At 42.5% G+C, this 24,258-nt stretch overlaps 2 protein-coding genes across 11 annotated transcripts in view; both read left to right on the top strand.

Annotated features, from left to right (window-relative positions):
• Nucleotides 1–1,352: 1,352 nt before the first annotated feature.
• SMCO3 (single-pass membrane protein with coiled-coil domains 3) overlaps nt 1,353–24,258 on the top strand; it is a 118,448-nt gene continuing 95,542 nt past the window's right edge. The window contains exons 1-5 of one of the 9 annotated variants that reach the window (XR_008431275.1): nt 1,353–1,852; nt 2,395–2,841; nt 3,971–4,235; nt 4,777–7,006; nt 7,511–7,549. Coding sequence is in view for 6 of the 9 variants with exons in the window: in XM_053944305.1 (XP_053800280.1) it covers nt 1,763–1,852; nt 2,395–3,112; nt 3,971–4,065 (903 nt within the window). In the remaining 3 variants the exon portion in view is untranslated. The other 8 variants (XM_053944306.1, XM_053944307.1, XR_008431273.1 and 5 more) reach the window with 8 other exon arrangements.
• On the top strand, nt 13,355–24,086 carry WBP11 (WW domain binding protein 11). Of its 2 annotated transcripts, XM_053944304.1 has the most exons (13): nt 13,355–13,499; nt 14,026–14,134; nt 14,535–14,652; nt 15,473–15,504; nt 16,129–16,222; nt 16,616–16,812; nt 17,661–17,794; nt 18,517–18,716; nt 19,525–19,719; nt 20,224–20,325; nt 21,223–21,537; nt 22,150–22,332; nt 22,993–24,086. In XM_053944304.1, exons 3-13 carry the CDS (start codon nt 14,589–14,591, stop codon nt 23,424–23,426), a joined length of 1,950 nt encoding a protein of 649 aa, XP_053800279.1. In that variant the 5' UTR covers nt 13,355–13,499; nt 14,026–14,134; nt 14,535–14,588; the 3' UTR covers nt 23,427–24,086. The 2 variants fall into 2 exon arrangements, with proteins under 2 accessions (XP_053800279.1, XP_053800278.1); XM_053944303.1 differs by lacking the exon at nt 14,026–14,134.

Below are 24,258 nucleotides of genomic sequence, written 5' to 3' on the forward strand. Positions count from 1 at the left end.
GAGATTAGCAGAATCCTAATATCCAGTGTACTAATAAAATAGGTGTGCTTTTGTTGTTGTTGGGTTTTGTTAGCACAAAAGGTTTCCTGTCTCTATTTGCATCTTTCTGTTAGTTTTGTATTTTTTCTCTCCCTTTCAGGAGTGTATTTTTTCAGGCAAAAAAAAGTTACACCCGGAGGCCTCCATTATGTCATCTGCTCTGTGTCATCAGATCTCTTCATGGCCTGAAGTCATTATGACCTTTGGGGATCTGAGCACTCAGATCACCTTACAAATTTACTGCTGAAATGGAGGAATTCGATTGTCGCTTGGTTAATGCAGCGCTAAGCACCGCCACAAATCCTCTGCTGCCATCTTTCGGCCTTTTTATTTGTTGTATTTAATAATAACTTGCGTTGCTTCTGAAGCGTTTGAAAATACAAATTCCTTTCCTCCTGATTCCCTTCATACTAAAGATTCACTTACAGGTCAGAGGGGAAAACCAGGGACATAATTTACAAATGGATTATATGCAGCTGAATTGACATTTTAGTGGGGGTGTTTATCATGAGTGCCAAGCTCCCAAAGGAGCTTGGTCTCACTTTAGGTCTGTTTTATCTCTACACAAACAGAGGAGGAGTTGCCTCTGAACAAATTCGTGAGCCCTCCTGTGGATTCACTTTTAGCAGTCAGACAACCACTTTCTGAAATACCGCCCAAGATAACAGAAATTCCAGGATGGAGAACTAGGCAGTCTGCACCCATCACTTTTTGGCACTTCATGGCATCATCTCATGTTGCCAGGGACTACAGATACTGTCAGCAGCAGCAACTGCTTCGAAAGGAGCCCAGTATGAGACCTTTATGTCACCTCCCACCCTATCTCAGCAATATTTTGCAGATGCTCTGTCCACAGAATCCAAGCAGCTTCTCAAACCTCCCTTATCTCAGGGAATCGCTCCATGTCTGGAGTGCCCCTCACCCAGCCTATCATTATCAGGCCATGGAAAATGGGCTTCACTTTTCTGTAGTCAGAACCAAAGCCTTGACAGTTCTTGGCTCTTTTTCCATACAGAAGAGTTATCAGAGGCCATGGAGCTCTGTGGGTGAATAACTCACTGCCAGTATTTGGAAGGGTGTCTAGAAAGCAGCTGCTAGAGAAAGGTTTGTCTCAGCACGGAATCTGCATTTGCACACTCATTTTGCCTGTGCCAATGTAAACAGTCCAACAAAGTGCCACTCTGCAGTGCTGTGAGAGTAGGATTGGCAGCACATGAGTAGAAGCAGGGGATGATAAGGAGGAGAAGGAGAGTTAGGTTATCGCTGCTTCCAGATGGGATCCCAACCTACCCTGCATTTCTCTGCTGGCTTTATCAGAGCCAACTTCTTTAAAAGGGCTTTTAAACTCTTAACCAGGGAGCAATCACCCTGACACACCACTCCTCAGGAGAAGTGCCTTAGACTTCACCAAGCCACGGTTTTCTTCCTTTTTGCAAGAACAACACCAAATACCTTGGAATCAAAAGAACTGTCAAGGTGACGGACACTCATGCCAGCTGAACTTGGTGCAACCAGACACCTCCTTATGGATTTTGGGCATATTTCTACAAGTAAATTGTCTCTTGGATTGATTAATGACTTCTGAATTGCAGTGAGAATTTGACGAATGATCTCTGGTTGAAGAACAGCCACCAAAACCTGAGTGCAAATTACAAACTGCAGAATTTTCCAGTTCAAAGAAAAACAGAAAGAAACAGGTGCAAATTACCTTTCCTTAAAAAAAATGTTCTTTACAGTGTCTTGGGACACTGGGAAGCTGGTGACACTGAGCAGCCTCCTGTTACTGATCTTCTCACAAATACTGGCAAAAGAGGTAAATATTGCTCTTTATTTGAAATAATGAAATTGCTAACACCACAGAAATATTTATTTTTCCATTTGAAACATGTTCTTTAAGGAGTTTTGGGTTCAATTTTAACTTTTCTGCTTTCAGCTCCTCTGTTCCCGTTCTTACCTGTCTTAATTTGTTTCAGCTACTTGGTTGGATTTTTCCTCCTGTTTGCAGCCAGATGATTTCATAGAGTGTTTGTGAGTAGATCTCATGGAATCTTTCCTCTCTTTTTCCAGCCTGTCTATATTGACTAATGCTCCTGGAGATTCAATGTAGTACATCAAATGTAGTATATCAAATAAGAAATCTGTCTTCCTGACTAGTATTTGCTTGTGGTGGCGTATAGACAATAACCTGAGGTTGCTCAGGAGGGTTTTGCTAAAGATTTGCTACCTGCCTTGCTTGCTCTGCCAATAATGACAAAGAGGCAAGGAAAGGGTAGAGAAAAACTTGGATTGCATCCACAAAGGTACACAAGAAATTCGCACTTCTGATGCTAATCTTCATTTGCTTTTATGTTGCAGGCTGTGTCCCCCACCCTGATGGATATGGCTCTGCATTCCTTTGATGACCAGTATCTGGGGTGCAGAGAGGAGATGATGGAAGAACTGGAGCGAGGAGACTATTTTCAAAAGGAAATAGCTGCTAACAAGGACTACTTGTGTCTCTGGAAGAAAGCTCAGGAGGCTTTGCTAAAGAGCCCTGTAGGTCTGCTGAGGGAAATGCGTGACAGCCACGCCACAGTCCTCATGGCTTACACCATGAACTCCTCCCTGCACTCGCAGCTGAACTGGGCTACATCGACAGCAGGAATCTCTCCAGAGCACTACAGACACAACTTCAGCTTTAAATATTATCACTTCTACCTAACAACTGCTATCCAGATATTGAAGGAATGGCAGATCAGCATGGGGGAACCTAAGTGCTACCAGGTGCACAGGGGTGTAAAGGACTTATATATTGAGGCCAAGGTAGGCAGCCGGGTGCGATTTGGCCGTTTCACTTCTACCTCCCACATCAGGAATGAAGCCCGGAAGTTTGGGAATGAAACTTTGTTCACTGTGACTACTTGCCTGGGAGCAGCTATGCAAGGCTTTTCTTACCACACATCTGAGAAGGAAGTCCTTATTCCCCCTTATGAGATATTTCTTGTCAAAAGCTTCCTTCAAACCCAGCAGGGTAACCGGCTGCATCTGCATTCTGTGGGGAGCTGCAGCAAGTACCAGTGCCAGCTGGTGGAAGGTATTGTACACAGGCTCTCATGCAAGGGGGCACAGGACAGGCTGGTCTCCACTGCCCCAGGCAGCCCCCACCAGCTGCACCTACACGGGGCCACCCTCAAGGCCAAACCTGTACCTCACCTCTTGTGTTTGCCTATGAGCTCCACAAGACCCAGCTTTCACCTGTTTGCTGTGAAACCTGGGACAACCCCACAGCTCACTAAAGATGAATCAACAGCAGGTCTCAAGGTTCTCTGCAGCCCCCATTTATCCCAAGTCTCGTGTCTAGGATGTTGTAGGACTCATGTCTTTGGGTCCCCCACATTGTTATTGCAAGAGTGGGTGAGTTTTGCTTGAACCAAATGACACCATTTGCTGGTGTCTTGCAATGCTGTGACACTTCAAGCCTCAGGACTATTCTAGGCTTTGGTCCACTACTACTCTGTCAAGCTACTACTTCTACACTTACCTCTGGCAATCTGAGAGAATTGTAAACAAAGCTACTGTCACTTTAGCAGTGACCTCTCTCCTGAGGCAGCAGGGAGAAAAGGTATCCTTTGACAAAGAACACACTGAGTTTCCAGGTTATAGAGAGAACTCTGTGCTGGAATACCTCATGGGCCCTGTTTCACATCCCTGCTTTTCTGTGAGTCTTCCGCCAGTCCAGGACTCTTGCTTTTGTCTCTTTGTTCAGCAGTGTGTCAATGCAATCTTTGAGCTCAAAACAATCATTTAGGAATTAGGGTTTGTGCCTCCAAAGCCAAAATAATAGATGGAGTTGAGAAAATGGCTTTTGTGGGCAAAGGTTGTGTTAGCAAACCCAAAAAGCTTTAGGCAGTGAATAGAGGTCTAAATGACTGCTCTCTTTATTTTCTTCCAGCTTCAAGAAGCAAGAACAGTGGTCATACTGCACTTGCCTCTGCCATTCTCCCTAGTGTGCTTGGAGTTTCCCTGTGCTTGGCCCACAATCTCTGATTCTCTGGCTGCATCCAGATATGTGCCCTTGAATAGCAGGCAAGAAGCCTCTGGAGTTCCTGCTGCTACAGAAGGTTCAATCTTCCCTTTGCTTTCAGCTGCAATTCTGCAGCCAAAACTGGAACATTCAGCCTGGTTCATCAAAACAGACATTCCTGGGAGCAATTCAGGTAGGAAGAAGGTTATCTATGGCCTTTCTGAAGACTAGATCAGGGATAACCTTCACTGAAGACAGCTTTGTCCTGAGGCATTCAGGAAAGACACACAGGGACTTTGGACTCCTTACAGATCTCTTAATAACTATTTTTAGTGAGAAAGAGTCAGTCTGTGGGATGTGGAAGGCACCATGGCAGTAAAGTCAAGTGGGTAACTGGGCAGCTGTGCATATCTCCTTTGAGTGCAGGGAGAGTTGGTGCCAAGATGTGCATCAAGGAGTCAGATTATTGTGTTGGTTAAAGAGACAGAGAAGTACATTAAGTTGTGCAGATTCTGGCAGACCTTGCACAGTTCTTCTTTCCCACTCTTAAAAACAAGATGAACTAACATTTCTGGAGTGGTGTCTGACTCTGAAAAGCAAACAGAGGAAATCCATAAGGCATTATTTCAGGGGAATTACAGAGGAATAAAGGTGGACATATTTTTGGCTAGATTGTTACATTTCTGAAATCAATTATCCAAACTGCTAACCCACCTGAACCATTCTTCCCCAAGACATTAGTTGGAAGAAAGCATAGAAAAAGTTCTTGACAGTCTTTTCGGGGACCTTACCAAACAGCCAGGAAAATATGGTGTAAACAGCTGCAAGTGTTGTTACTCTGATGGCTGCAGGAAGTATGACTTTGACCTGCAATCTTCAAAGTAAGGGAAGTGCTGTAAATTAATTATTCTTATGTTTTGGTGGTTTTTGGTAAATTTGTGTAAGTCCTAGAAAACAATTACTTTACATCATCCTCAGAAATATAATCCTTCAGTTTGTATATGTTGGTGGGTCTACACAGAATTGAACTCTCATTTTTGGGTGGGGGGAATAGACACAGCAAAGTCAAATGCATGACATCTATGTTCAAGGGACAGAGCAATTGAAGACCAAGTAATGCCACGTTTTGTCAGGCTACAGTTCCCTTAAAATTGATTTATATTAGCCAGTTAATACACTGACTAGATGGTGCAAGCATCCCTTGGTAGGTGGAAGCACAAGACATTCTCCTTGCTGGGTGCCCATCACGATACCATTTTGACTGCTAAGGAAGTTACATCCTTCTGCTTGCACCTACAAGTCCTCACAAGGCCAACAAGAGATACAGTCCTGGGATAGTGTGCAGCTCAGAGACTGCTCCTAATGTTGCCTTTGCTTGTGCCAGAGCCCTGTAAACCTGGACTGGTTGCAGCAGCTATGGCTGTGGTTAGATGTGTAATCAGAAGTGTTCAAACAATTGTAACTTCCTGTCCCACTGTATAGTTTTAAAGACTTTTTATCAGAACTCAGTTCAACCATCTGCCTTTTCTTCCACTTCTTTCCCATGGCAAAAGGGGTCTGAAATTGCGTGAAATGGCAAAACTGATTTTAGCCTTCGCTGCTGTTCAGAGCTGAGTTTGGGCCTCCACACCACTTCTACTCTCATGGCATTAGAGACCTGGCAAATTGCAGCAAGGAAGGACGACAGACACTCCAGATCAAGTATTTTCCTCTAACTTAATAGGCCTGCAATAATAGCTGTTAATCTTCCTAAAAGATTCAGAGTAAAGCAGAAACAAAAGTGTCTTCATATTGTTCAAATTATTTCCTGTCTTGTTCCAAATGATGAAGGTTTTAGAAGAAAAGAATTTGCATCCACTGCAAACACAGAAGACCTGAAATCAATTTCCAGAATGTGACACATAGGCAGTTGCCAGCCTGATCAATTAAATTCAGTTCAATATTGCACAAAGTATTTCAAAATACTTCAGACTACATGGCATTCTTAGTGGAGAACTCTCAGCAGTCACAAATAATTGACATTTCTAGAACTATAGTAGTTAAATAATTTAGTGTTCCCTTTTAGCTTATGTTCTCGTGCCCACAGCTCTGACAAGAAAGTTTGGCACTCTGACTGTATTCATTGGGGTTGAATACAGCAGCTCAGCTTTCAGGTGAAAACACGTTAGCAAATGCAGAGGGCTCATTTTATGCTTCATCTTATATTTTCATCTGAGAACTCAGCCATCCTCTATAGTGGAAGCAGTATTCCTGGTGAGACCCTTGTGGGCTGCAGGCCATCTTTCTAATGATAAGAGCATGAAAGATGTCTAGCTTGGTTGAAGCCATATGTACAAGCTTGTCTTACTGGAACAGACAAAGCCTGTTTCCACTACCTGTGGTATCTATTCTTCTGTTTATGTGGGACCATTCATTTTTTCTTCTGTAATTTGCAGGTGTACAAAAGCAGTCATTGCAAAAATTCATTATTTCAAGGCATAGGTGCAAGCATTAATGTTTATATTTATAAACAATAGAAACCAGTAAAAAACATAATCTTGTATCTATTTGAATTAGAAGAGCTGTCCTACACCTTTTATGTTCTGAGGACAGCAAATAACACCATCCCCTTTCAGCCATGGCTATAGGCACCTCTGCAGCAGGCAGGAGGGAATTGTGCTCTACCCATTCTCTCCAGGAACAGAAGGCCTTTGGAGGATCTAGAAATTCGGAACTAGCATCAAGTGAACAGAATTCTCTTAAAATTGGAAGGAAGGGAAGAGGAGGAAGAAAATGAGATGAATCTGGGTAAACATCACACAATAGAATTAATGACAGGCAGGCAGGCACAGGATGCAGCTGAAGCCCAGCCTCCAGATCTCTAACTCATCACATGCTGCTGGAAAACACCAGGCGAGCAGAGTGGAAAGAGGCTGAAGTTACTATCCCATACACATTTCAACAGGAGCACTCAGACCAAATCAGGTAGGCAGTGTAAATGTTTAATTAGAAAAGTTTCTGTGGTAAATCTCCCTGGAGCTGGAGAAATAGAAATACAAAAATATATGTGGCCTGCCTAATTCTAAAAAGAAAATGCAAAAGCTGATGAAAGTGCTGATGTGAAGAGTAAGAAGTAATTTTAGCATTAGGAGATATAAAATCTAGAGCTGTGTAAGAAGCTGAAATAATCATATGTAATTAACAGAGTCTAGAAATCTTCTCCACACCTGTCTAGTATGTAAAATGTTTGTCGAAGTGCTATTCCTTCTAAAACAATTTGTCTTCTCAGTTTCTACCAGTAAGGGAAAACAAATCACCTTACAACAAAACACCACTGGAGTGGAAAGGTTTTAGTATCACATTGAGTCAGAAAGCAAGCCAGCAACATCCCTGAGGCAGTATTGATATGAAATCACAGCCTGCATTATCATGGCTTTATGTTTCCAGAAATCACAAAACTTTACTGAATATGTGTTTTGCTCCCTACAGTTTGTATAAGGAGATGTGTTAAACAGTGTATTCTCTTGGCAGAGATACAAGGTAGGTGGCTGAAAGAAATACACAGTACTGTGCAAACTATTGGGGTAAAAAAAAAAAAACCTCTTTTCAGACTGGCTTGTGTTTCAACACTGAGATTAAAAGTTGGCAGGGGATTGTGGAAATCATTCTGGTTTTCTACAGTGACGTTATGGGGGAGGGTGTGTTTAGTAAAATACAGCTGGGTCAGTGTCAGATGATTTGCAGCTAACAGACAGTGCAAGAACTACAAAGGACCAAAATGGCACAAAGGTATGTTTTTAAGAAGAAAAATCTGGGTAGTCCCCTACACATAACTATTTGTAGCTTTAACTGTGATATGTAGGCACCAACAGCATAAAGAGTTTTATCTTAGAAAAATGCAAAGCACTGCACAAATGTGGCCCAGATTTGCAATAAGAGGGCTGAGACCATGAAAAGTACAAACAAAGAAATGAGTCATCCTACTCATTCATAGTTTGCCCCCATAGCAAAGATGTTTGCATTTAAGCTGAAATCATGCTAAAGTATTTTAACTTTGCAGCTGCTGATAGGTTAAAGGGAAGTGACAGTGTTGATTACAGAATCTTAGTGATGAGGAATTACTCCATGATCACTGTTAACTCAGTCTCTTTGGACTCTCTGTGTTGGCATGCAGTTTATGAAGAAATAAATATCAGGGAGGGAAATACAGTGAGAGATGTATGTAAGGTGATATAGGTTAGGATGGGGTTATTATAAACTATTTTACTATCCACTATGAATTCAGAGGGTAAGCTTCTTAGTATAAGCACAGAACGCTTATATAGTATCATTTTCTCTTGAATGTTAGAAGAAAAAGGCTATACTGGCATAAAATACTCTTATTCTGACACAAACCATATCCACCAATCATCATGGTTGCTGAAAAATTAGATGCCACTAAATGGAAAACATAGGCTGATACAAAAGAGTGCCTGGAACAACCCTTTCATCTTTAAGCCACATCTTTAATTTTACTGATTAGATGAGATTGTTCCATTTTTAGTGAACTAGTTCAGCTTCTACCATCTTCAGTTTCCAAGGTTCAGTTTCAATTTCAATCTTCAGTTACCAATGGCCCACATCCATTTTACCAATCTGCTCATTACATATTTGTTAGTTATTTTTGCTGCTCTGAGCATACCCAGTGTCTTACAAGGTCCTTTTCCAATCACTTGGCAAAGATCCAGAACAAAAATTAAGATTTCTACATTTACGAGCTATGCCTTGGGATTTGACCTGCTCAGTATGAAAAGAACTAGTGGGGCAGAGACAAAGCAGATTTCACTGCTCTTTAAGGGCTACGGTTATGGGTGTTAAACAGAGTAAGAAATTTCTTTTCTCTCTTGAAGTAGCCTATTTCTGAAGAATGGCATTGAGTGACCTCCTTTACCCAGATAATCCCAAGAGAAAGCAAGAACTGATCCATCTGCATCAGGAATTGCTTGACTGTATGTCTACAAATTTCCATGCAACAAATGAGCTGGTTGGAGTGCTGAATGAACACCTGGGCTATACTATTACCCCCATTGAGATGCGAGAGAGCAGTACAGTCAAGGAAAACTGTGAGATTATCATTCAAGTGATGAGTGAGATTCAGCATCAGGTGCAGAAGATTGATAGTGACATGAAGGACAAGCTCGAGCCAGTGCTGTACCAGAAGCTATATGATATCAAAGAGCCTGAGCTGGAGAAAATTGCAATAGCCCAGAGAGTTTTTTCCATTATTTTTGGAGAAGCAACTTCAACAGCTGCAATGGTAGCTATCAAACTTCTTGGCTCCAATCATTTAACTCTCACTGTGAGCAAGCTCATCGGTCTCCTTGCACAGATTGCGGCATCTGTTCTTGGGGGAGTTAGCATTACCATTATTGGGCTTGGCCTTGAGATGATTCTCCATGCCATCCTAGGAGCTGTGGAGAGGAGTCAGCTTCTGACAGCTGTGAGAAGCTATGAGAAGCACCTGGCTGAGTTTAAAGCAGCCTCAGAAAAGTACCAGTGTGCCATACATGAAGTAACTTCTTTGGTGAGACAGCAAGTTCAATAAATGAAGGTGGAGCTCTCTCTTCTGCTGTCACAGCAGCTGCAGCAGCTTATGCCTGCAGAAACCTTTTTGATTCATTAGGACAAATTAACTACTGATGGCTTTTTATTTTCTTATTTGTGGCAGCAGAACAAGAAAAGTGACAGTTCAGGAAACTGGCACTGAAATATATTAATAGAGAACTGGTTTACAGATGTTTTGAGGGGGCAATGTTTCAAATACTTTGCACCTTTCCTTAAGCTTATTTTCTGGGAATCATTGTAGATAACCTTGAACTGTAATTCATACTAGAGACAATAATACAGAGTGCTGGACTGGTAGTGGTGAGAAGGTGTATTTCTATATCAAAGATTACAACTCAATGGGAGAAAATAATTTCAACAAGGCAATTCATGCCAGCATCTGGAGGCTTTATGAAGACATCTGTGGTTGCTAAACTCTTAGTGTGGTTTAGTGCTAAATCTGATAGACTGAATTCAATTACAAGGACTAGCTGAAGCATATTTAACTGCTATTTCCTGCCCTCCTAAGGAGCCAGCCAGAGATCTTCTTTAAATAAACTCTAATCCCAGTAGATTGGCAGGTAAGAGAAGCCTGGGCCTACATGCAAACAGACACAACCTTGCTCTGCAGCTGAGAGAAACCAGCTGTTGCACTCCGGGTGTGCCTGGCCATGAACAACCTCTCGTGCTTGTAATGCTCTGCTCCTGCCAACCCACATGCAAAAATTTCTGTGCAAAGTTGCTCTTCTGTTGATTGGAGTGGGATTATACACATGTGTAAGTGCCTGTAGGATTGCAGCCCTATTAAACTAAAGTTATTTTCAAGTGCTTTACCTGATCCCACCAATCTGGGACTGCCAAGAATGTGCTCAGATTCTACATTTCACAATATGCTATCAACTGTCCGTATTTTTCAGATTTTTGCTCTGATATGCTGTGGATTTTTTTTTTTTTTTATCTTAGAAAAAAAGGTAATTTAAGAATTAATAAAAATGTACATGAGTATTGGAAGACTTCTCTGTACTTTTTTTTGTCTGAAAATCAATCTTAAACCAAATAATAAAGAAGTATTGAAAGCTTCATTATACATGCAATTCATATTTTTTTTAATCCACAATAGACCAATCTAGTAGGGTTATGCATAGGTTCCTTTTTTAGTACCCGCTTCCCCCATACTAAAACCATGTCCAAATTCATGCATGTTTGCTAATATTCAATATTAAAAATCTCAATTTATTAATAACTAGATGGTACCTATGAAATAAAGAAATGGCTGAAATTCACAACCCTTCCACTCTGGGGTTTGGGGAGGTCTGTTTGTTTGTTTTGTTGGGTTTTAGTTCTCCTCCATGTCCTCACTTCAATATTTTCTGACTCCTCTTCCCTTTTATGCACAAAAGCCACTAAATGGCAACGAAACTACTGGTACCCAACAGCTCTGCCAAGTCACCCAGGAGAAAGCCCAGGGTTCAGAAGCATAGATGGGTGCCAGGGCTTGAGAAACTGGGACCAGCTGCAGACTGGGCTATGTGAGTCAGGAAAGGCACTTCAGTGGTGGCAAAAAGCACTGCCTTGTCTACACGAGGTATTGTGGTGGATGACGTGGTGACCTGAGGCATCACTTCTCCAAAATGTAACATCTCTTGTCTCCTGACACAAATGGCACTCAGTTTAGAGGTACTTCTGCACAGGCAAGAGACTGTCATCAGTAGAACAGCAATATCTCTGTGTTGGAGAGGTAAGAGTTTCTGGCTCCTGATTTCTATGTGCAAGTGTACACTCTAAACTAGGAATTAAAATCAGCTCTTTGCAAGATTGCCAATCACTGTTGTATAAGAATAGCAGAGCCAAATAAAAACAAATCTGTTACATTTTTTCAAGCAATTTGCCCACATGTTCTTGAATGCAAATGCTAAGCAGTGTCAGGGGAAGTGAGGTATGCAATGAGGAACACAGAGGTAAAAAACTGCTACTCGCCTCTAGGTATATCCTTGCTCCTGGTGGACTTAAAGGAAAGCGGATTTCCTCACAACAGATTTAATTCCTGCTCTCTCTAATGCTCTGGCCAGTCTTATGTTTGGTGCTCCAAAGATGTCATAACCAGTCTGTTGGTATTTCCCCTCCAGACTCCTTCAAGCTCCCTCTCAGTGTGACAGAAGTACCAAGTGAAAAATGTGAGAGGACTACTGTCCTCCAAATCAGCAGACACTGCTGAGAGAAAGCAGTCAGGGCTGAGGCAGTACCACTATCCCCACTGAGCCCAGGATTGCCAGGACAGAAGACCCCAAGCCTTGTGAGGTGCAGCTAACCTTCGAAGACTCAGCCATCCCCCTCTACAGTGACATGGCACCTGACAGGGATGTGTATGGCCACAGCTTTCCATCACACCCTCTTGAGCGTTCTGCCTTTGCTCAAGCTGTTGTTCTGGACAAAGGATTAAGGATTTACACTGTGATATATATGTTCCAAATAAGAACAGCTTTAAAAACTGCAAACCAGCCCAAACCAGTGTAATCTGCTTCCAAACCTATGTGGAAAAACAGTACAGTTGCAACCAAAATCTGCCTGGCTGAATGTTCTTTCTGGTGACAAGAATAGTACAAAAAGAACATGCCAAAGAGGCAGGAGGTGGGGATGACCATATTGTGCATGTGGTTGGCAAGACTCCCTCCGTAGGCACTGAGAGCTCCTGAAACCTTGGCTCTGAGGATGCTCCTTGACTTTGACTTTGTGCAGCTTGTGACTAAATGCTGGCTTTAATGTGATGTGTAGCTTATAATCTTTTATTCATCGTACAATGATCCTTACAAATTAGCCAATGGAGTCTCCATTACTTGAAAAACTGTAACAATTGTGTTGCATGGTATGTTCATCAGGAGCAGGGAGTCTAGAAATCCTGCCCAGGGATCTGACCACCTCTGCTTCCAGACGCCACCTGTGCAGAGAAAAATTTCCTTCCTGCATCTCCTCCCCAACATGCTAGTTTTTTAAGCCTGCACCTATACTTTATTGCTTGCACATTGATGTTTCATGTGTCTTCATCCAGGTTCTTCATGTGCTGTGGACTTTTGCTGGAAATTGTGCTTTGGACAATGACACAAAACAGCTCCCACCAGGTGTTCGCAGCCTCACCAGTTCACCGCAGTGGGGGCCGTAGGAAAAGACAAACAACAGAGTATCTTCTGTGGTGCCCGATAGCATCAAATGATCTCTCCCGTTCTCTTTGTACAGAGATATCCCAGCCCCGCTCACAGGGGAGCAGCGCTCCCAAGCCTACAATAAGCCATGGAACAGGCCTCAGGCTGTGGGCAGCCCCTGCCCCGCAGCGCTTTGCACTTATTCCCCATAGACAGAGGTTTTCCACGCGTCCCGCGGCTCTGCCTTCTTTCAGGGCACGGGGGGCACTCTGGGGGATCTCTCCTGGAGAGCGTGGGGGAGCAGAGACCACGCTGGCCGCGTTCGCAGCCCTATTTCCAGCGCCGGCCGTACGGGCGCACCCCTCCCGCACCGCGAGTGTCCATCCGCTCCCAGAGCCCTCCGGGGCCGGCTGGGCGCTGGTCGCTATCTCGGTCGCTATCGCCATCTCCGCCCCGTCCCTGTCCCTGTCCCTGTCCCTGTCCCTGTCCCTGTCCCTGTCCCTGTCCCTGTCCCGGCCTGTTCCCGCTTCCGCTCCGCCTTCCCGCCCCTCTCCAGCTCCAACCATAGAGTTGGAGCCTCCGAGGGGGAGCGAGGGGCGGCGGAACCATCGAGCTGCGGCCGCCGCTTCCGGAGCGCGGCTTCGCGCCGCCACTCGGTGCCGGTGCAAGATGGCGGCGGGGCCGCGGCGGCGGGCGCGGGGCTGAGCGAGGCCGAGGGAGCCGGAGGGAGCCGGAGCCGGGCCCGGCCGGGCGGAGGGGTGAGAGGGGCGCGGCGGTGCTGGGCTGCGAGGAGAAGAGAGGCGAGGGGGAGGCGGCAGTCCGCGCTAACTCATTTTCTTCCTCCTGCCATCGGGCGGGAGTAGGAGAGGGAGCTTTCTGCCCTGTTCCCCTGTGGCCAAAAGAATAATGAATTTAGTGCTTGATTATATTTTTTTTTTCACCTTCGGCCGTTAACTTGTTACGTTGAAACTCTTTAGTCTGGGTCCTTAGAAGATGTGCAATCGAGGTTTCAGAAGTTTGTTCTCTTTCCATTTAGCCTTTAAATATTAGAAAGATGGGAAACACGGGGTGTAAATGTAACTCCTACCTGTGTTTGGTGAGCTTCCCACCCAAGGAAGCGATAGTGTCTTGCAAAAGAAAAAACTAAACCCACCCCAGTGTTTTTGCAGGGACGTAGGTTTGGGGGGGAGGGAGAGAAGAAACATCCCTGGCTGTAGTTTGGACACTTATGTAGTCATCTGTAAGCTGAAGAAATATCTAAAGACAGGAAATAATTTTTTGCAGAATAATCCTACACTTGCTGATACGGTGGATGCTGGGGAGAGATATCAGGGCCAGTTACAAGTCTGAGGAAGGAAGGAGATCTATGGGGAAACATTTGAAACAGAGAAAGGTGAACACTGGAGAGCACTTACAAGAGTGAATGAGAAGCTAAACTCTGATACGCTCTTAGAAAAATAGAATGTTTGTTTCTCCCTGCCCTGCAACCCTCCATAGTCTAAACACAAAGCTCTTTGGTTTGAATTGTAATGTGAATAACAAATTCATAAATTAATTTAAAATTATAACCTACTAAAGTAGTAGAAAGTAGGTACTTAGTTAAATAAGTACTACTACTACTGCCCTTAGTTGCAGTAGGGCAGTTTTGATATGAGTGCTGAGCTCATAGTCAGGTTTGAGGACCTAAAACGTATTTGGGCTCTTTGAGGGAGTAACTTGCTGATAGAAAGAAAAGAAACAAGCATCCTCAAGCTGCCAGTGTGTAGGACCTGAAACCATGTCATCTTTTCCAGGTCCCTCCCTCTTTTTTAAGTTTCATTTTTTGAGGCAGAAGAAAAAAGATCAAAATGGGGCGGAGATCTACATCATCCACCAAGAGTGGGAAGTTTATGAATCCCACGGATCAGGCCCGTAAGTATCCATAAAAGCTAAGCAGGTGGGAATGGGGAGTGCCTGGAGGAGCAGATAAAAAGCTTTCTCTGAGGAGAAAGAATCCTCACTTGTGGATCAGAACTGAGTTTCTCTAACTTGAAAAATATTATCTCAGTTTTATCTGAGAAGGCTGCTTGCTTTCATGCTCTTGCTTCTCTTAAGTATTTACCTCTTGGTTTTCCACTGGTTATCAGTGTTGGAAGGCCTTTGTACTCAGCTGTTGGATAAACCGCAGGCTGTTTCCTGGGACAGAGTAATCTGTCCCAGGCAGGAATTTGAGGAACATGTCAAATTTTGCAGGTGCTCTGGTTAGATGGGGGAGTTGTCTTACTGGTTTTTTTCTACCTTTGGTAGCATGCCAGGTATTATCAATGCTCAGTGAATAAAGAAAATCTGGACTCCCACAGTGGATATGCTTTATTTCAGAGGCATTCTCAAAGCCTACGCATTTTTAAAGTGTGTTGTCTGATGACTATTTCAGCTTCTGTGCAGCAATCTTTTCATGATTGCACCTATCACTATGACTTTGGTTGCCTGTTGTTCTTTATTGTATGGAAAAAGCCTTGCTTCTGGAGACATGAAGACTGCAGTATCTCTTTTTTTTTTTCCTGTATAAAAGACGAGAAACAAAAATCTATTTCATGCTATGTTTCTCTTTCACTGGGAAGCTTAATTGCAGTAAGTCTTTGTAAAATGAGTGAGCTGTTGAGAAACAGCCCTAGTCTTGATGAAGGAGAGGTTCTTCATTAATTTGATTTTATCTTTCAAGTTGTTATTTTCTTTTTCTTTTCCCCTCTAGGGAAGGAAGCTCGGAAAAGGGAACTAAAGAAGGTAAATAAAGAGATTAGGAAACATGTAGTTGGCATTTCCTATACTACGTATTGTGTGTGTGATTGTAAAAGGCCATGAATAGACTGTGGATATTTTGGTTGATATCCTAAGACTGACTTCGGAAATACTATCCAAACACGTAGTTCAAAAAAACATAGAAGTCTTGTTTGGAATAAACATATTCCCAGCTGTTCTTGAACTTGTAATTATTTTTGAAACATTGCTGGAAGTACTTAGTAATTAAAAAACCCCAAAACAAGAAAGCAAAGAAGCAAGCAACAAACCAATTAAAAAAAAAAAATCCAAACAAATAAAGTATCCAAGAGTCACACATTTCTTAGTGTGTTCTAATGTATTTTGTCAGTTGGTTATTGTGTTGTTTGTATGTGTCTTAGTTGGAGTGAAGGAATGATAGCAGCATTTGCAATTACCAAGATAGTGGAATTAAAATTACCAGAAGTTTTAACTACATTTGCTGCTGATTTGTGCCATGGTGAACATTTTTAGGGCATTCTGAGGTGTGATTTTTTTTTTCTTCAGACTGGAAATACTGAGAAAGAGGTAACAGATATTTTGTGTCTTTCTACTGTGAAACTTTTTTATCTGCTTGATCTCTGGTCTTAGAACAAAAAGCAACGGATGATGGTCCGAGCAGCTGTACTGAAGATGAAAGATCCGAAGCAGATTATCCGGGACATGGAAAAGTTGGATGAGATGGGTGAGTGAGAGGTACCAGGTGTCGAACTTAGGCAGTGGTTTATGTAGATATACAGTGTGGTTTTAATTGCCAGTGGGGGAGACTGAAATAGAGCAATCTTTTTCCCTTTCCTGTTAGAAGGGGGGATTCTGTGAATATCTGGGGATTGATAATGATTTGAGATGTTGTGGTGCTATCAAAGAGGACTTTTTTCCAAGAAGATGATTGATAAGAAAAACAAGTAGTGTGTGTGAGTGCTGCTAATGTAGAATTCAAGGAGGGGATTGTCATAAGGCTGAAGACTTCCTGAAAACAGAGATTGGAACTTGTTTTGAAATAGTTTCATTTATCACAGTTGTGCAGTAGAGTTATTTGCAAATTTTTTTGTCTTTTTTTTTGGCTGTCTTGGATCAGAGTTTAACCCAGTACAGCAGCCACAACTTAATGAAAAAGTTTTGAAGGATAAACGCAAAAAGCTCCGTGAGACTTTTGAACGTATCTTGCGGCTCTACGAGAAGGAAAATCCTGACATCTACAAAGAACTGCGCAAGCTGGAAGTGGAGTATGAGCAGAAGAGAGCACAACTCAGCCAGTATTTTGATGCTGTCAAGGTAACGCTTGCTGTATTTCAGTTTTGTAACTGTGGTAGTGTATTCTGTTTGCTCATTAGGTGTGACTGTTACAGAGGAAGGGAGATTTATATGATTTCAGCATCATGTGGCTCGTATGAAATATTAATTTGCATAGTACCTCAAATTAGAGCATTTCAGTGAGGACAGTGTGGTGGTTGTCAGGTCACTGTTTGTCTCTGATATGCTGATCTCATTCAAAATGAAAGGAGGAAAGGGAAATTTGTGTTGCAAATCAACAATATCAGCCTTTTGTTTTCTGTATTGAAGAGAGACTGAGACTGTGAGTGTGCAATTAATATTTCTGTGAATTTCTGCTAAATATCTTGCTGGAAATAGTGAGAATCCTTTGGCATTCCTTTAAAGATCTTTCTCTAATATTCCTCCCTACTGTGCTGGAGAACATAGTGTTGTACAAGTGCAAGGATCTGTAAGACTTCTTTTTTTTCCTTTCCTTTGGACATGCAGCAGTCTGTGACTTGAATACTTAAAAAACACAAAAGCACAGCCATACTTGTCTGCAGTTCCTTCATTTTGTAGACTGAAGGTCTAAAAGAAGGTGAAAACTTGACTGAGTTTTGACTGAAATACTAAAGCTTTTCATGGGTGCATTGCAAGTGCTTTGGTTTGCATTGAAGGCTTTTACTGTTAACACTTTCTCAAATTTCTTTCATGGACTGCTGCAAGATGACACACCCTAAGAACAGACACATTTAACAAGTGGTGCCAGGTTCCATATGTTCTGTACTTTAAAGAGTAATGAGTTTGTGCAGCAGCTTCTGTGGAAGTAACCCATTCTCTTTCTCTTTTTTTTTTCCCCTCCCTTCCAGAATGCTCAGCATGTTGAAGTGGAGAGTATCCCCTTACCAGATATGCCTCATGCTCCCTCCAACATCCTCATACAGGACATTCCCCTTCCAGGGGCTCAACCACCTTCTATCCTCAAGAAGACATCAGCCTATGGGTAAATGGAAAAAGAGACTTAGGGGAGAAATAAAAAGGAAGCCCTCATGTTACAGGGGAGGAGCTAGGGGTAGAAGCAGAATTAATATTGACTCATAGAAGTCAAGAATTCTGTGCAAGTGAATTGTGCTTTCTTTTAACCAAAGCCCTTTTTAATCTTTCCCCACTGTCACAGCTTTTTGTTTAAATTTATTTGAGTAATACATTATGCCTTCTAGTTTTTGTCTTTTTCATATCAGGAAAACTTAGAGCCCTACTGTTTTGAACATAAATGCCCCTTAAATTACCATATGTGTGTTCTTTTGTCCTGCTGGCGTATTCAGTGTATATGAGTAGTTCATATAAACTCCTAGTTTGCTTGGTTTTGTTTTGGTTTTTTTTTTTTTTTTCATTCTAGTGCTAGTTTTTTTCTATTTCTTTCTGAATAGCCTTTTGTTTTCACCAACTCTGATTATTTCATTCTCCTTCTGTGTTACGATTCAATAACTGATTTTTTTCAGTATTGTCTTCAGTTGCTTTCTGAGGAGCTTTTGTCTGATCTTCTGTAGTCATGTCTTTGTATGAGGTTGTAAACTCCTTGTGACAAATCTGTACTTTTTAAATGTTCATGTTTCTTTTTAGAACTCTGCATAAGCAGCAGTGAGAGAAGTCTAAATAATTCCAGTAAAGGCATGTTTGCTTTAATTGTGTTCCTACATTTCTCATTTCCTTTCTTATTTCCAGACCACCAGTTCGGTCCGTTTCTGTGCTTCCTCCTCCGGGGCTTGGTGTTCCGCGTTTACCTCCAGGCAGGAAGCCCCCTGGACCTCCACCAGGGCCACCCCCTCCTCAGGTCCTACAGATGTATGGCCGTAAGGTGGGCTTCGCCTTGGACGTGGCTCCTCGAAGGCGAGAGGAGGAGATTTCTTACAGTTCTGAAGCAGGTAAGGCCTTCTCTATTCCTCTCTGAAGTTTTCCTTGACCTCTGTTCTGCTATGGATGGTACTGCTGTGAATACAGCGTGCCCTCTACAAAGTGTTCTCTGGGCAATATGAATGTTAGCACTATTTGAAGGATTCTTACTAAGTGATTGTTCCTCTGAGGTAATTCAGATATATTCATAATATCTGCAATTTTTCTACCAGCTGTATTTTTAAATGTTGAAACTTTTAATTACATGTCTCAGATACTTTTTTTTTAGGTTTCACACATTAGATTTTTTTTGATGAACCCTTCACAGTGCTGAACATTGTTCATATTATCCCTTAAAAAAACCCACTCTCAGAGAATTTGTCTATTTAAAAACCCATCAGATAAACACCCACAAACCAAAACTATGCAACAAAACCCACAACCAGCCCTGAGTGTGCATTTGAACACTCAAATAGGTCCTCTTTTTCATACAGTTGCTTTATCATCCCTAGAAACTTTTGTGACTAGATCAATTAGCTTTTTTTCATGCCAGAAGACATCGAAATATTTCAGTGGTGGGCAATTGCTGAATAGAAGTTGATGAATCAGTTGTAGTAGCAGTTGCCTTCACTTTTTTGCTGTGCAAATTAATAAGCTGGTTAATATGAAATCTTAGAGATTTTTCAAAATATCCTTTAAAAATATGTGCTAAAAAGTAAAGGGATGACAGTTTGTCCAAGCTTTTGCTAAGGGGAATGTTGTGACTGTAAACATACACTGGTGTGAAAGAATATTTTGTATTTGGAGTTCATGCATTTCCTAGTACTTTGCTTTCTGCAGGACAGCGAGGCCACGATGATGACATGTCCAGCACTAGTGAAGATGAAGGTTATCCTGAGGATATGGATCAAGATAAGCACGATGAGAGCAGTGATGACAGTGACAGCGATAGGTCAGATGCTGACAGTGAAGGAGAGGACTTCCTGCATCGTGATAATGATAAGGAGAGGGAAGGTGGTGAAGAAAAGAAATCAGGTGTGAAGGGGAAATGAGACACTGGGGGTTGATTTTTCAAAAGAAAAACACTACTTGATAGAGTTGAGGGTGTGTGTGTAGTTTATTTAGTCAACTAACAATGTTCTGACTCACCTAAATTCCAGCTAAAGAATTTTTATTAATAAATGGGTCAAAAGGAGGCTATCTAGAAGTGAAGCAACTTTCAGATAAACCTGTTTTCTTAGTTGTGTTACCTTGTAGCTCACAAGCCATTTTTCACCTGAATCATTGCATTGGTAAGATACTCTACAAAATTAAGCCTCAATGTAAAATATGCTCACTTGCTCGGAGGTGACCAATTGGTAGAGAATACTAGGTTAGCAAAACTTCAAACAATCAGAAACACCAGTGCTAGCTCTTATCTAAGGAGCATTGTTATGTTAGACTGATATGCTATCCATACCAGGTATTGACATAACTATCTGATTTTTCTTATTTTCTTCCCACCTCCTGTCACCCTTATCTGCACCCTGCTTTCCCCAGGTCACAGTGTCCGGTTTGCAGACATGCCAGGGAAGTCACGAAAAAAGAAAAAGAACATGAAAGAACTGACTCCACTCCAGGCCATGATGTTACGAATGGCAGGTGAGTAAGGTGGATATAATATGGGATGAGATGCCTTTAGGCTTCCAGTTAAGGTTTCTGTGGGCAGCTTACTTTGCACAAGTTTTATTTTATAGAGTAAATATTTATTGTCGTAATGTGGGCTCTGCTGAGAGTATCAGCTCTCATTAGGTATTTGAGTTATAGTTCAGTTTTTGCTCTTTTTTCTCTTGTTTGTTTGGTGTTTTTTGGTTTTGTATTTTTTTTTGTAATTTATTTTTAAGTAATGTGTGTGTTTTGCATAGCAGAGTTGAAGTTAAGAGTAGCAATTTACTGTTTTTTTTCTTCTAAACCTTTTCTTGCTTAACTTTTAAATTGAAATTGTTCAATTGAAATACAAATGTCTCGGTGAAAGAGAAAGGGTAACATTGTCTATATACTCAGCATGTACCGTGTAAGGATTTGTACTCCCTAAAAATACCCTTCTGCTGAGATAAGTTAACCGATAAAACAAACTTTGTTTGCTTTAAAAAGAAACTCCAGTATCTTTCAAAGGTGCAGGAGTTTCTTGGACGTGGGGATTTTGTTTATTGTGGCATTGTGTCCCCAACCCCCTGTTGCCTCACCTTCCCACAAACTCATTTAAGGCAGAGATTAAATAGCAGCAGTTTGGGTTGATAGTACAAGTTTCAGGTCCCAGAGGAACACACAATTCTTGTTGTCAGAGCTCTCTCTAGAAGAGCAATGATCTTTCTATTATTATTTTTATTTGTTTTCATTTTAACATGTTTAACAGTAAAAAGTGGTCAAATTTCTTCCCTTTGAAGTAAGGTTTATCTTTCTCTTGCTTTATTTTATTCTGTGTACTCAGTTTTCTGTGACGTTCACAAAGATGTTATGCGTAGACAGATTTTATAAGTGTATCATCTCCATATCCAGGTCAGGAAATTCCAGAAGAAGGGAGAGAAGTGGAGGAATATTCAGAAGAAGAGGAGGAGGAGGAAGAGGACTCAGAGTCTGAAGAGACATCACAACAACAGCAGCAGCAGCAGCTCAGTGAGGAGGCACTAGCAGAGACCGGGTCATCTACTGCGACTTCCCAGGCACAGCAGCAGCAGCAGAGTGCACAGGCTGTGCCACCAACTCAGATACAGGCACCTCCCATGCCTGGGCCTCCTCCGCTGGGACCACCTCCAGCCCCTCCACTGAGGCCCCCAGGCCCACCCACCGGCCTTCCTCCTGGCCCTCCACCCGGTGAGTACTTGATTTACTCTGCTTTGAGGGATGCAGGCTCTCAGGCTGTGGTATCAATTTGGGAGTTTGGAAGCTGCAGAATGTGTTGGAGATGAAGTATATGTACCCACTTAGTGAGACGTATCTGTCATCAGTTGGCATCATCGTTGCTGTACCTTGCTTTTGGGGCATCAGGCACCTGTAGCTGTAGCCTTCCTGACGGTTGTCTTTTTTAGAGCCAACACAGGCAGACAGCAGCAGAACCAATGTATGAAGTGGAGTAAAAGAGCAAAGGTACTTATTTTTAGGCCAGAAGAAAAATCAAATGCCACAGAAAAAGGTTTTTAGCTGTTTAAATTCTGACAAATTCAGCTCAGAAGCTGTTACCAGTTACAACTTAATTACATGGGGAGGAGCCCTTTTTCCATGATACTCTTTACTTTCATAAAGATGCCTGAACTGTGTAACTGCTGCCTCTGCTTGAGATTTTTAGAAATTCTATCTAATCTGGCAGATAGGTAATACAGCTTTCATTCATATGTTGAAGAATTTATCCTTAGCTGATGAGATAGTTACTGGGATATATTTTTAAGTGTGAATTAAATTTCTTGTTTGTTACATGAATGCTTTCAGGAGCTCCTCCGTTCCTGAGACCTCCCGGCTTACCAGGGTTGCGTGGGCCTTTGCCTCGACTGCTGCCACCTGGTCCTCCCCCGGGGCGACCACCTGGTCCTCCCCCAGGCCCCCCACCAGGTCTGCCCCCAGGTCCTCCTCCACGTGGTCCTCCTCCTCGTCTGCCCCCTCCTGCCCCACCAGGTACGGGGTTCTGTTTGTTTCAGTGCCAAGTCCCTTCTTGCTTTCTTTTTGCAGTCTTGGCTGTGGTCATCAAGCCATTGAGGTATAATTGGCTGCCAGTTTGCCTTTGTTCCAATGTGGCTGCATTGTGCTATGTGTGATTACATTATTCTGTGCAATAATAAGTAAGTGCTGTGCATAGTTTGGTAGCAAGAAATCTGCCCTCAAAAAGGGAATTTCAGAGTTTAAACTTTTACTCTGATGGACTCTTTCTGAAGAGACTCTGGGTGCTGTAATGCTGTTCCACTAAATGAGTTGGAGATCTGAATATTTATTTTTTGTGCCTAGGTCAGACATTTCTGATGACTCTGAAATTCCAGTGGGGTGGATTGTCAAGAAACTTTATTCTCAGATTATAACTTTAAATTTAAAAGGGAGCAATAAACAAGCTCCTGTGCTTTCCAGAGTCTGAAGAGCAGCATTTTCAACCTGGCATTTAGTCCAGATTTTATTTTTTTTTTTTTTTTTGTAAAAGCCAGTGCTACTGCATCTTGTTGGGGGTTGTTTTCTTTTGCTTTTTGTTCTTGGCATTCTGAGCCTGTGCACCTGTGCACTTTTTTTCTCAAATATTTTCAAGTTCCCAGATGTGGAGACAGCTCATGCTTTCTTTTCTTCTTGCAGGTATCCCTCCTCCTCGCCCAGGCATGTTACGGCCACCTCTGGTGCCTCCCTTAGGACCTGCCCCACCTGGGCTCTTTCCACCAGCTCCCATTCCAAATCCTGGGGTACTGAGTGCCCCCCCCAGCTTGATTCAGCGGCCCAAGGCGGATGACACCAGTGCGGCCACCATCGAGAAGAAAGCCACGGCCACCATCAGTGCCAAGCCGCAGATCACCAACCCCAAGGCGGAGATCACGCGCTTCGTGCCCACTGCCTTGCGAGTGCGCCGTGAGAACAAAGGGGCTTCCGCTGCCTCCCAGAGAAAACAAGAGGATGAGCCCACCCTCCCGTTAACCAAAGCTGCCCCTAAGGCTGGATCGTCTGCCCCTATCTCTGTACAGACAAAGGATGATGTGTATGAAGCTTTCATGAAAGAAATGGAAGGTCTCCTGTGACCTGTCGTAGTCCTAGTCAGCTTTCCTGCCCCTCTGAACACGGATCAGATCACTGTGGAGGGAGAAGAAGGGAAAGTCCTCCTGCAAGCAATGAAAGGGCATGACTGGAAATAGTTCCCTACCCACAGGTTAACTTGCCAGTGTGCTGTGAATAGAGACCGCTGCAGCTGAGGTGTGCCTGGGGACTTCCTTTCAGAGCCACCACTTCCACTTGGTGAAAGGAAATTGCAGTAAAGAAGGCGATGCTAGTCCCCTCAAGTCCTCCCCCTTCCTTAGAGGGAGATAACAATACTCTGGGGACGGGGGTGACTATTCCCTGCCAAAATCCTTACACACCCTGATTGCTCTGGTGAGGGTAGTGGAACAGGTTTTTAAGGAGCCAGAAAATGTTAGCAGCATTTCATACACAAATGGTTGCCCAGTTTTTATTTTCTGTACTGTTTTTTTTTTTTTTTTTTTCTGTAAATATTTTATAATCATGTTTTTAGTTGCAGTGAGGTTGATCAATCATCTTTCTTCCAGGGTAGTCAGGTAATTTGTTGTGTATACTGTACACTGGAATTTTGCATCCTCTCCCCTTTATCATCTTGGTGGATTTTTATTGGCTGGGGAAACTTCATTTTGTCTTGTGAAAGACAATAAATGTTCAGTGTATCAAAATACCGCTTTCTGTGTGATTTGTGAAAAACTAGCAGGCAGGTGGAGAGGGGGGAGGGTTCTTCACTCGCCTTGGAAGACGATAGGGGCATTCAGAACCTCAGAAAAGAAAAGTAATAATCATATTGTAAATAGCATATACTTACTTTTTCCCACTAAGCTTCTGCTATATTTT

This window comes from Vidua chalybeata, chromosome 5 (assembly GCF_026979565.1).
Source record: "Vidua chalybeata isolate OUT-0048 chromosome 5, bVidCha1 merged haplotype, whole genome shotgun sequence".
Classification (NCBI taxonomy): Eukaryota; Metazoa; Chordata; class Aves; order Passeriformes; family Viduidae; genus Vidua; species Vidua chalybeata.